The sequence below is a fragment of the Necator americanus genome, chromosome IV, assembly GCF_031761385.1.
Source record: "Necator americanus strain Aroian chromosome IV, whole genome shotgun sequence".
In the NCBI taxonomy this organism is placed as follows: domain Eukaryota; kingdom Metazoa; phylum Nematoda; class Chromadorea; order Rhabditida; family Ancylostomatidae; genus Necator; species Necator americanus.
In genome coordinates, this window is record NC_087374.1 from 9,986,589 (window position 1) to 9,999,203 (window position 12,615).

Here is a 12,615-nt window from a genome sequence, read left to right on the forward strand (position 1 = left end):
CATTTATACATATATGAGAGTTAATCAAACTAAAAAAAAAACCAAATTAATCAAACTAATCAAATTAATCCTTTTGAAAAAGAACGTCTGTGATGGCATGCTTAAAATTGTTGGAAATTTGTAGCTTTTCAACTCTCTTTTCAATGAATAGCGCTCAGATTTTTCTTTTCTACAACGATGTAGGGAAGTAATCTTTAAAAAATTTGTACAGCTAAAGAATGTAACTGAAAGTAGTGAGAGTGAAAGAGGAATCCGTGTTTGTTATTCATGCCTATATGTCACGAGAATCGATGGAATCAGTAATTTGTTTCCTTTTTCATTGAGGATAACCAGTCATCTCTAATGCAGTCTATTCAACTGTTTTTCATTCAAATTACAATTCCTCAAAATTTCAGATTGCGTTCGAAACAACGCAATATTTGACGTATTCCTCTTCTCTATTACTAGTATGTATAACACAACCACTTAATTACTACATAATGTGTAGAATTATTATTACTATCAATTTATACTGCTTAAGCCACATCAGAACCTCTAAGAATGAAAAATACATTTTTTTAGCAGCCCACAACATAGCAGGTAGCATATTTAAAGTATTCATCCATAGATGTCTTATTTCTTCCAGATATGTCATGGCTATGTAAATACAATCCAGAAGGTGGGATGTGATGAATTTGCACAACGTCTGCAACCTAGTGTTTTCTTTTTCGCCACTTTTTTATATCTTCCTTCAACTGGGTTATTTTTTGAAAAGAGCAGACATTTTGAATCAACATTCATCATGAAAAAATCAACATCAGCAGATATTCCAAACAACTCATGATCTCCATGAACATCTCATCCGTGAATTGATTACGGTAGCTTTATTGGAGGAAAGTTTCCTCAAGCTCCTTATAAACTTTTGTAAGAAGAGACCTACTAAAAGGGATGGTCACAATTGTCGCAAACCTTTCGAACAATTTTATTTCTGCTAGAAAAACTTTCTAGTTTTTTATAGAAACGCTGGACCAAGAGGTTCCATCACACTAAGGTCTTTTCTGCACAATCTCTACATACTTAAATAAGCGTTGATAGCAAATAATACGTGTCTTTAAGGTACATCCAAGAAAAAATTGCTGCATAAACGTTTGTTGAGAAGTTTCGCTCGTCGTTCTTAATCAAAAAAAGATCTGCGATTTTGGCAAAAATCCAAGACTAGATAGCGTGTCTGCAATATGTTTACTCTATGATATATTAGATGCTTAAGAACGCTATAACCTTAGAAGCAGCAGCATATTGCTGTTATTTATTCTCCTTACCAAGAGGCCCTTTCTAACCTATTCATTCAATCTTCGTAAAAGCATTCACCTCTCTAACCTGCAGAACTTCACAGAACCCCCACATAAAAATAATATCGCCGTGAATTTCAAAATGGCTGCTGCTATTCTCTATTCTATTATCGCCTATGTTTTTGAGGATTCCTCCTCAAAAACAATTCGTCAATGCTCCGATGACCGCCGACAGATTTTCATATTTTTATCCTTATCTGGTCATTTCCTCTCTTTCTCTTGTTCGTTTCTCACACACAAACCTGCAAATCTGTGAGAATATATACGACAAACAACTAGATCTGAGATAGATCCTGGAATCAGTCATTCTTCCGTCCGAATCCGTTCGTTTTTTGTCCTGATACACTTCATGTTCACTGCCCTGTATAAGTGCTGTTTTCTTTGCGAGGTTTGTCGGGTCGTCGTTGGTTCCTACACTGAATAAATAAGCGAAACACAGAGTACGGATCCACATTCCAGACGACTTCTTGTTACAAACTTACGTCTATTTTGTAGGATGCATGAAGAAGATCTAAACGAGACAGTGATGGAGAGCGACGGTCCGCCCGTGCTTCCCTTCCTTCCGCCAACTGAAGAACCTTCAACGCTTGTGCTTGTGATTTCAGTTGTACTCGTTGGATGTCTGACTATCGGGATTTGTGGTAACGCGAGTCAAATCGTACTCCAGGTATGGCAATGCGCGAATAATCCTAAATTTACGCAGAAACTCATTGAAACTAAGTGAATTTCCCACGCCTTGCGTTCTCTGAGCTTTGGTATCTACCAGCTCAAACAGTTTCCATTCAATAGAAATTATGAACGAAACGAATGAACATTCCGTTGGTGCCATCGTATATCAAAACAGCGTTATACTTCCATGATTTCAAACTGCTTTTCTCATCCTTGCTCGATATAACTATCAATTTCACTCATTTGTACAGTCATAATGTCAAATGCTGTTGACGGATATAGTTTTCACTAATTATTGCTGCGTCCTATGAAAAACAAGTTGAGAGCCTCTGCTACGAAAAAAAAAACGAAGGAAAGGAGTTGGTTCGCAGTAAATCAACGCTTTATCCATTGAAGACATTCAGTCATTTAATTTAAACAAGATTTTTGCATGTTGTTATGGCGACTGATTGCTGCAAATTGTTCCTGTATCATCGGAAAAAACAGTGAGTGAATTACAAGTTTCAGGGAAACGTTAGCTTGCCGCAAACACAAATGTCTTTCCTTTGCACCGAAACCACTTTTTAACGGGTGTTTGAACTTGATAATTCTCATTGAAATCTATTCCTTCCCCCATTACTCTCTCACCCTTTCTCTGCGTTTTGATATAGCAATTTTGATATAATCGTAAACTTATGCAGAAACTCATTCAAACTAAGTGAAATTAAAATTTAATTAAGAATAGGTGAAAAAATACACTTCAGAAGCTGAAGAACTGGCAGATTACGTTTCGGTTTTAAATATGGGCGATTCAGTTTTGACCGCGTGAGCAGCTCACCTCATCCGTTCAAATTGGATCTTAAAAGAATCTAAAATCTGGGAACGCTTGTTTCAAGAACCTCTCTCTGCAGTTAATGAATCCTAGGATACGTTTCGTAGCACTCACCAGATGTACGATGATGTGAAACTTCGTTTACTTCAACATTGCTTTGTCAGCGTGAATTTTCTGAAAGTCCAAAATCAAAACTTACATTTTGTGCCGGCAAAAGAAATCTACAGGTAGCAATAATACAAACCAACACAGTAAAATACAATACCGATACACATTTCTACACTTTTTGGAAATCGCCGAACGCAAGAGGAAAATGATAAGTAAACTTCAAACTAATTATCACAGTAATCTGAAGCACTATGACTTTGAAAGGAGCGTTCTCTCTACAGAGCAAATCCACAGGGAAATTGATGCGTATTACGGATATGCAACTGAACTTATGTGGGGCGATGTCTAATGGTGGGGATCCAGACAAAAGCAGCCCTCAAATCTTCGATTATAGTTTTTCTCCAGTAGTAGATAGAATTCAGAAAGTAGGTTAAAGGCATCACCCCACGAATCTGAGGTGGTACGGATTTCAGGTGGAGTATTCGCACATAGATCGTATCGTAGATTATAGAGAGAAAGGTGATTCCGTCCGTTTCTTGCTAATTGGCGTAAAAAACGGCCCGGAAGATACGACTTCGAGCGCTCCGGTGCGCTATTTTCTACAACGAGTTCGATTGGAGCGCGCCAGCATTGAGCACGTGCCGCATCTTCTGGGCCGTTTTTTTTTACGGCAATTAGGAAGAAATGGAATCACCCTCCTCTACATAATATACAACCCCGTATAGGAACTCTCCACCTGAAATCCGCACTATCCCAGGTTCGTAGGGTGATGCCTTCAAAAGTATCGCAGCAAAAACGTGAACGATTTCCTAGAAATCCGGGAATGCCAAGGGTCAGGAATACCAGACTGATCATATTACCTGACAAAACAGTTCCTCACATCGAAACCACTGATGAAAGAAAAGCCCTAAGGCATATTTTATTAAAATCTACATGCCACGTGTGAATTACATTCATGTTTTCAAATATATAAAAAAAAACGTTAATGTGAAAACCGACCGTAACGGAGTTTAAAGCTATTATGGCTGACCCTTAATCATGTAGAATTGAAATGTACAGGTTAACCGATATTTAAGGCCTAACTGCTATTCTGAATACCTCCTTCTTTCGTGCGTCTTCCTCGACTAATTTTTTCACATTGCTCCATCTATCAGCTATAATAGCGGACAAGAAAGTGGACGTCTTCATGGGATTTAATCCCTGTTTCCTTAGTTAAACAATATTTCATACAAAATATTTACCAGCATTCGTTTATTTTCGATTTTTCAGATTTACACAGGACGTTTGAATAGAAGAACTCCTTCGCAATGTTTCATTACGATCCTTCTACTGGTGAATTTTCTGGTATGTGGTGTTTCGACTCATATTTTCTTATACAGTACTAGCAAACATGATAAATTTGCAAGTTTGAGCCTTTTTCACAACGTGGTCTCCATTCTAACGAACTAATTTTGTGCAACCAAGGAAATTTCTTGATTTTAATCCGCCTTTAAGCCGCTATTGTGTTGCAGTGATACACTAGGAGCAAATGGTTGAAAACTTTGCCGACTCGTACGCAATCACTTACAGTACCCACGGCAGTTATTAACCAGAAAACGAAAAAAGCTTCTAACCTCATTCTTTCTATTTTTCTCAAGTTTTTTAAAGTACTTCATTGTGATTCTTGTAAACAACCATTCTGCGAGGCGGGTGTACTGCAGTTGGTGAAAGATTCGGCTGTGCCAACACGATCGATCCATGGTTCGAAACCGCCCTAGTGCCAACCTGCCACCCTTTCACCTTTTTGGGTCGTTAAATTGGTACTAGAACTGTCTGGGAGGATAATTATGCTAACTTGACACAACGCCTCGCCCACGCAATTGTAGAGCTGCACGCGCGTTCATGAAACTGAAACGAATTCTCAAATTGAAGTCGAACGCGTAGGCGCATCTCCATGGCAATTGTTCAGAGCCGTACATTTTATCCTTTATTCTTTTCCGTCGACTTGAAGATGTCGGTAATTTTCTTTTCGAGCATAACGGCGTCAATGTACAAGAGAACAGTGTAGGGATCGTTTAACTGTGGTAGACATGTCCACCGGGCCTTATCGAGGTAACTATGGCTGCAAGAGCTATAAATGGGCCGGAGTTCGGAATAGAAATTTTGAATTTCACAAATTCAGTCTAATTTGATATTCTTCGCTCGTTTACTTCACATATGGAAATATTCTGCTCCGGAAATCGGTCTTTTACGAAGACTTCTCTCCACTTCAACCCCTTCAAATCCACCAGAGGTTTTCATAGTTCGCTATATATGACGTCATATCTAAAGGAGAAGAGATGGTTGTAAGGAAAGCCAAGGTTTACGACCGAAACGTTCATTGCAGGGTGCTGTCAACTAAGCAAACATTTGAATAAAGGAAGAAAAAGCAAAGTATATTTGTGTATTTGATCCCAAGAACATCACAACATTTTTCAAAAGAGAAACTCTACAAACTGGAAAGTTGTCGGAAACAGGAATTCACTGATAAAAATCCGTACCAAATCTTTTTTTGGCTGTGAAAGTAATTAGCTTTTTAATTAAAGTTTAGAAAAGTTTGAAGTTTAAAATTTCTGGCGTTAATCAATCCGCTCGGGATGCGCCCCCACGTTCACTTCAATTCAGAATCGTTTGAGGTTCACGAACGTTTAATTGGCCTATACAATGACTTGCGGGGGCTAGCCGATGTGTCAAGTCAGTGTTTTTATCCTCCCAGACAAGTCTGGTACCAATTTATCGACCCCGGAGGGATGAAAGGCTTGGTGAGCACTAGGACGGATTCGAACCTCCGATCGATCGTGCAGGAAGCGGAACCTCTAACCGCTACACCACACCCGCCTTTTTAATTTTTAATTAACTTGAAATAAAAGTAAATGAAATAAAATGAAAAATCCTTCTTTCGTCAAACTCCGAAAATCTCAGAACTTTTATATATGCATACGAGTACCAGAATGTTCGTGATACTTCTGTTCTTTTTTTTTCTGGGTTCTTTACGAATATTTTATTACTACTTCAATTTTCCCGCATGTTTTCTGCAATACATTTCATGCATAGTCAGGCCGCGATTATCTCTGAACTTGGACCTGTGTTTCTACCCGCTGCTTATTTGAAAGATGAATGCTTTTGCAAGAGTTTCTCAGAGTTCAAAATAGCACAAACAGATAAATCTCATGATCGAAAGTCGATTTTTGTTCATACGTAATGACATGGAGCAAAATGGCTATTGTACGCGGTGTTGAACCGGAAACCAAAGCCATTCAACCGGATCGTACTTATGCCACAACCGCCCTGCAATGTCCTTAGAGACAGTACATATACCACGAATCTGACGTGGTGAGGGAAACCGCAGGAAAAACTAGAGATGGAGTAGTAGACTGCGCGGTCTGGCGTGGTTCCGCCCATTCCTCCCTAATCGATGCGAAAAAAGCCGTGGGAACAGCTTTAGTTCCTACGAGGTACGTTAGAACGCTCCTTTACGTGCACATTTTGGTCCTCTCAGCTCGCCTATTCATTGCTTTCACTTGGATAGGCTGGTAGAAAGAAATAACTGAGCTTTGAACGTCCGCTCGTGGATACGGGGACTGCATAAGGGCGGCCCGTTGCAACTGAAATCGTAGCGAAAAAATGGCATCTTACAGGCTGCTTATTACAACGATTAGGGAGAGATGAGCGGGACCCTCTAAAAATCTAAAAGGAAAAATTTCTAAAAATCTAATCTAATCTAAAAGCTAGTGCCTAACTTTTCCTGCGAATTCCCTCGCTACGTCAGATTCGTGGTGTGCTGCGTTCAAAAAAAAAGCTTCTAGTGTTGGTGAAGTGTAAAAAAAAGAACTGTCTTCCGTCGTCTTTAGAGGCAGCGTATCACGAAATTGATGATGGTGGGATCTTTCTTCCAGTAGAGAGGGTAGAGGTGTAACTAAAAAGTGTGGCGGTGATCACGCTCAATCCCACCAAATAATCCAAAAAGAAAAGGAGTGCGAAGCACTCTTGGTTGAATCCGTGTGTCTACGTGAGTATAAGCTCATACTCGTGACCTACACCTCCCCTTCTATCCATTCATGGAGACAACATTGTCAACTTATTGATACATTTCCTTTGAAAAAACGACGAATTTTTTTTTATGGTTTATTTTGTTGCATGTAGTGAACATTTTTGTTTACGTGTCTCATCAATTATGCAATGGTGGAATAGAAACATTGTTATTTACTGTTGTTCTAGTACAGTACATTACAACACCGGTATTTTTAGATCCCGTTAGGGTTGCCATCAGTGGTGTTGGAGAAACTAGTAAGAGTATGGATGTTCGGTCGGTTATCCTGTCATGCTTACTATATTCTCGCTACGGCTGGACGAGTGCTAACACCGTGGTGCATCGCCGTACTTCATGCCTTTGTTGTGAGTTCCAATTCCATAACGTGCAGCTGCGGAAACAGCTTAGATGCCCACCATAATGTCTTCTACAGGCTCTGTTTCTTTCGCCGCCAAATCGCCTTTCAAGATTTGAAGGGGGACTATCCTTAGTGGCACTTCTCGGAATGTTATTGCTCGCCCTCACCTACATCCTTCCCGAAGGGATGACTGCTAAGGTAATATTTCCGAGAACAAAAAGAAATTGCGCTTCTCTCAATTTCTCATTGCTTCAGTTAGAGCTGGTTCGAAAGGATGAGATCGATAGCGAACAGTACATAATGCTGATCCATACCTATCGGTGTTCAAAATATCAGATTTTGCCTCCTACTGAAGAGGGAATGAAATTCGGGTTCGAGTTTATTGCCCCACTATTATTAAGTGTCGTTGTCCACGTGCTAATTCGGAGTACGATGAAACTCAATTCTCGATTAGCCATTTCAAGAAATCTGGTTAGTATCGCTCCTCCGCTTTTACTACTTCCACATTTTAGAACTAAGAAATAAGAAAAGTGGAAAACTTCCAGGTGTGCCTACTACTCATACATTATCCAATCAATATTTTATATTATGTTCCAGTTACAAAACAGGCCAGTCCTTCTTAATATTCTTATTCTTTTTTTCTTGCTCTTTTTCTTATTCTTATTCTTATTCGAATTGCAAACGCGCATTTTCGCTCCATCAAAACTCCTACATTCTTTCAGGATCTTCTCATATCGGTAGCGCCGGAGGATGTCGACCTCCAACAATTACTACCCTTTTTTTCCCCAACAATAATATGGTATCCGCTGAGCCAACTCTCAGCTGCTCTTTCTCGTTACAGTTCTAGTAAAATCGAGGATGATAGATCGAGATCTCGGAATCCTGGAACAGCAAGTGAAACGGAGAGGGCAGAATTGATGGGAGGACAAGTGATCGTCTGAATTAGCCGTTATCTGACCCATTGGCTCGAGTGCTATAATCAGTTTGATGTCTTTAAGTTTTTTTTTACTTGTTCATCGACTATTAAGAAATATTTGTACATTTTTCCAGAAAAAAAATCCTTCCGCATCTGCCATTTCTGTTCTATTTTCGCAATTTGTTTGCTCATATGCTAAAGTTGCTTAGCTACATATTGTTGTGATGATTCTTCCGTTCCGTGTTTCGGACCAAATACTTGAGACCAAAGATTCTGTCGCGAATAAATATTTTGCAGCTATTTGTTGGTAACACTCTGCGATTTATTTCTGCTGCTGGTATTGTGCCACATAGAAAAGCTGAGAACATTCGGTGTCAAAATAAATGTGGCTAAATGTTGTTAGCTTCCCTCTTCCCCTTCCTTCTGATTACCAAATGGTTTTCCTTCATATAAGTCCGCAGTAAGCAGTAATATTCTTTGAGTGATAGAATATGGAGAGGATCAGGTGTGTGGACCATGGAAAATATGCTGGGAGAAAATTTGGATGAATGAAACTGAGCTAATAACCAGATTGAAGGAAACACTTCAAACTGTTAACTGTTTAGACGGTCACTTGATTAAATGTAGTGAAACCCACTTATAGTAGAGTCAAAACGACATGAAGCACGGTGTAGTTGCGTAAGCGGTTGCGCTTGAAGCGGTGCGGTGGAGCGCAGCGGTTAGGATCGAGTGAGAACCCCTGCTACCCTTTCATTGTTGCGGTTCGCGATGGTCTCACCTCAATCCCAACCGCTATCTCCACCGCCCCGCTTCGATGGCAACCACCTACGCAATTGCACCGTGTTTCATGTCCTTTTGACCCGACCATATCTATTACACATATATTATACCGTATTCATGAAAATATTGGTGAAGATTTAAAAAATAAAAAGAATCAGTTCCGACTCAAATTTATTTTGTTCTTTAGAGATTTTCGATTTTGCTGCCAGGATCATAACATCTGTTGGCTGGAAAACTCGTGTCACCATATCCTTTTGTATTTTCTTTATCATCCAATATCTTATTCACTGGAGTTCGTAGGGTTATCGTTGTGTGAGATATGCACGGTACTAACAAAATTTAAGATGCATCCGGAATCCTCAACATTTCAAACAACAACAAGTTTAATAACCATTACAAATTACAAAAAATACATAGCAAAAAAATCACAAATGTAACAACAAATTACCCATGCAACTAATTAAACGACAAATGTAAAGAACAAATACTCATGCACTAGCCCTACTGGCCAGAATTGATCGTTGCTAATCCAAATAAAAAGAGAAGACAACGAAAAAACTATCTTTTCGAACCTCTAAAATTATCACAATGCGTCTCCTTACTTGGTTGAAAATGATGGCTGAGGTGGTACGCAACTCTCTCCACATTATTTTCTCACAAAAAGTTCAATATAACCTACAGAATTACTCGAACAGCACAGTTTGTACTTTTGCTTACCTCACTAACATTTATTGATTTCTTCATAGAATGGGATCACAACGTTGCAATGAGTCGTTGCATGCCTTTTCTCCATCTGCTTACACCTGTAGTGGCGATCCACATCCTTTTTTTTAAACAAACTTTGATACCAACGAGTCTCTCCATTTTAGCTTTATTCCTCAAACTTATCGCTTCTAAAACCAAAAGGTCATCAGGTAGTCATCCTCTACCATGGGTTCTTTTTTCCAGCGCATATCTTTCTGGCCCACGTCCATTTTCTTCCACTTGCAGGATGTCTGGTTGTTTTGCAGTATTTTCCAGCAGCATATTCTTAAGATGTGTGGGAAGAGTTTCTCATTATTCGCCACTGAGCTATCTGTAGTGCTTTGGGATCCTTGTTTTCAGATGTCTCACAGCCCTCAAAAAGGAAACTTTACTCACTTTGTATTGTATTCGTTTCTACGCACTTTACGTAAGGTTGACGTTTGAACTTCATTGGAAATCTATGTTGGTGAATTATTTTATATTATTGACATTGGCGGAAAATCCATCAGTCGAGATCAGAACTTTTTCAGAATCGATCAGGACATTGCCTTAGAGGAACTCATTCTCAGTTCTACAACTTTGCTTTTCTCGCTAATTTCTTGATGCATTAAAAGGGGTTCCTGTGATTTATGGATAACACTTACTTCTTCTAGCGTTGATTGGATCTTGATGGCTACATACTTCAAATGGTACAGCAGCAGACGTGTAGATGTTTGGCAGAAGACAAATTATCTTCATATGGACTCCTTGTCAATGCAGTGATGTTCAGATCGTGTCATTTTTCCCGAGAATCAAGTAGTTGACGAAAGCTATGAAAAAACAGGAACATTATACTCAAAGCTTTTTTCTGTGAATCGGTTGGTGGCGTGAACGTGATCTAGGATGGAAACCTCGCGTCTACAGCTTGTTCAACCAGTTGGTGAATTTTTAGGGAAGTCAGAATTCTTTGTAAAATTACGGAGCTAAATGCTTTATATATGATGCAAAACAGTGCACTTTGGCGGTAGTTGTTGATATCGAGTTGTTCCCTTCTCTTGAACAACAATACTATCGAAGAATCGGGAAGCATAGCAGCGAGCTTTTCTCTCCCAAAACAATAGTTGAAAATTTCGGTCAAGGAGCCTTCTAACACATCGTATAAAATGACCAATTCGGGAGTGATCGAGTCTGGAGCTGGCGCTTTTCTTAGCATTATTTTTTCCGCACGGCTGGCCCTATCTGCTAGGTTTGCTAACGAGTTGACACGATGATATTGATGCAAGTCATCCTATTGAGGAGAACAATTGCTTTTAGAATCCTGCAACCATTTTTTTCACGTTAGCAAAAGATATTGGTACTGAAACGTCTTCTTTCGTTACTTGTGTCAATGCTCCTGTGAAGAATTGTTTGCGTTCAGAGTTCTTCGAAGGCTAGCACTTCTAGAAAATGCTTGGCGTAATTGCGCCAGAAGTTTCTGCTTGGTTTCTGTTTTCGAAGAGTGCCCAGTGCTTTTCTGACAACTGAAAATTCAGCAGTGTTTCTGGTAGACAATTGATGTAAAAGTCGATGTCGGGCTTCTTACTGCCTTCTTCTCATATCGGAAATACAGAACTCTTTAGTTTTTCTGGATCTGGACGCACTAGCTTGTTTATTGTTTATTGTTGTTGTTGTTTGTTTATTGTTTATTGTTTAAGCTTTATTGTTGTTTTCAGTTGATCATAATTACTTTCATCGCAGTTACGAGTTGTTTCAAAGCAGAACGGAAAAACCATTTACTCAGAAATGTTTTGCGTTTTTTCAAAAGTAGTGGAAACCGAGATGAATGACGGATTTTTGCCATGACAGACTGAAGAATTCTACCACTTAGTAAATAAAAGATCCCTTACCCCCCAAATTCTTTCTTTTTGATTTCAAGTTCTCCTGTTATTTTAGTGCTCTTCTCCCTCACTTCCAAATATATGTACACCGTACAGCTTTGATGCCAATTTGGTGACTAAGCTCGAAATTGATAAAATATTATAGATTTAGATATATTTTACAATACAACCTACAATGAGTTTCAGTTGCTTTGGTTGCTGAGGAAGACATATTTGAGATTCACGTTGCACGAAAAGTTGAATGGCAGAAACTACGATTTGTAGCGCTCCTATCTGCTACCTCCTGAATTTTCAATCCGATTGGAAAGGGGATGAACATAGAGCTGATCTGATTAATGAATTTGAGGACAACGTTTTTGTCTAATTCAGTACATATTCCCCGTGATACTTTACGTTTTCCTTTATATTAAACGCAATAGCTTCATCCCACGGTTGATCGGCTTTTAATACTGTAATGAACCCAAGTGCAGCAATAAGTTTTCTCTTGCAAAGATATAACCGATTTGGCATAGCCATTTTTTTCTGTTACCACAATTCTCATAACTCTCTTCTACTTTTGTTTAAAAAATCAAATCATGTGAATTATTTTCTGCTCCGTTGTAGCGACTTGTAGGGTGGGTCAAAACGAGATGAAGCATAGACAGTTGCGTAGGCGGCTGCGCTCGAAGCGGCGTGGGTGGCCTGCGTTTGGAATCGACGTGGGACTATGGCGAATTGCAGAGGTAGGTGCGACAGCGAGGATCCCCACACGATCCCAAACGCTGCGCTCCACCGCGCCGCTTCGAGCGCAGCAGCTTACGCAACTGTCCGTTCTTCATGTCGTTTTGTTCCAGCTATGCATTTCGCAACATTTCAAAAAGAAGCCAGTGAAACAGTAAAGAACCAGGAATATGAGGATTGCTCCTTACACTTACTCGGCGCTGATTGTGCTCAACCGCCTGACCGCGATGTTTTGATGGAGCAGAACAGTAGAATGTTCGTCAAGCACAGAAAGAGT

General features: G+C 39.5%; 1 protein-coding gene across 1 annotated transcript; it reads left to right on the forward strand.

Annotated features, from left to right (window-relative positions):
* Positions 1 to 1,824: 1,824 nt before the first annotated feature.
* Positions 1,825 to 8,263, forward strand: RB195_000810 (uncharacterized protein; the record flags this gene model as incomplete). The annotated part of the gene is made up of 5 exons (XM_064197338.1): positions 1,825 to 1,995; positions 7,183 to 7,329; positions 7,398 to 7,520; positions 7,578 to 7,793; positions 8,045 to 8,263. 5 exons carry the CDS (start codon positions 1,825 to 1,827, stop codon positions 8,261 to 8,263), a joined length of 876 nt encoding a protein of 291 aa, XP_064053219.1.
* Between the last annotated feature and the right edge of the window lie 4,352 nt (positions 8,264 to 12,615).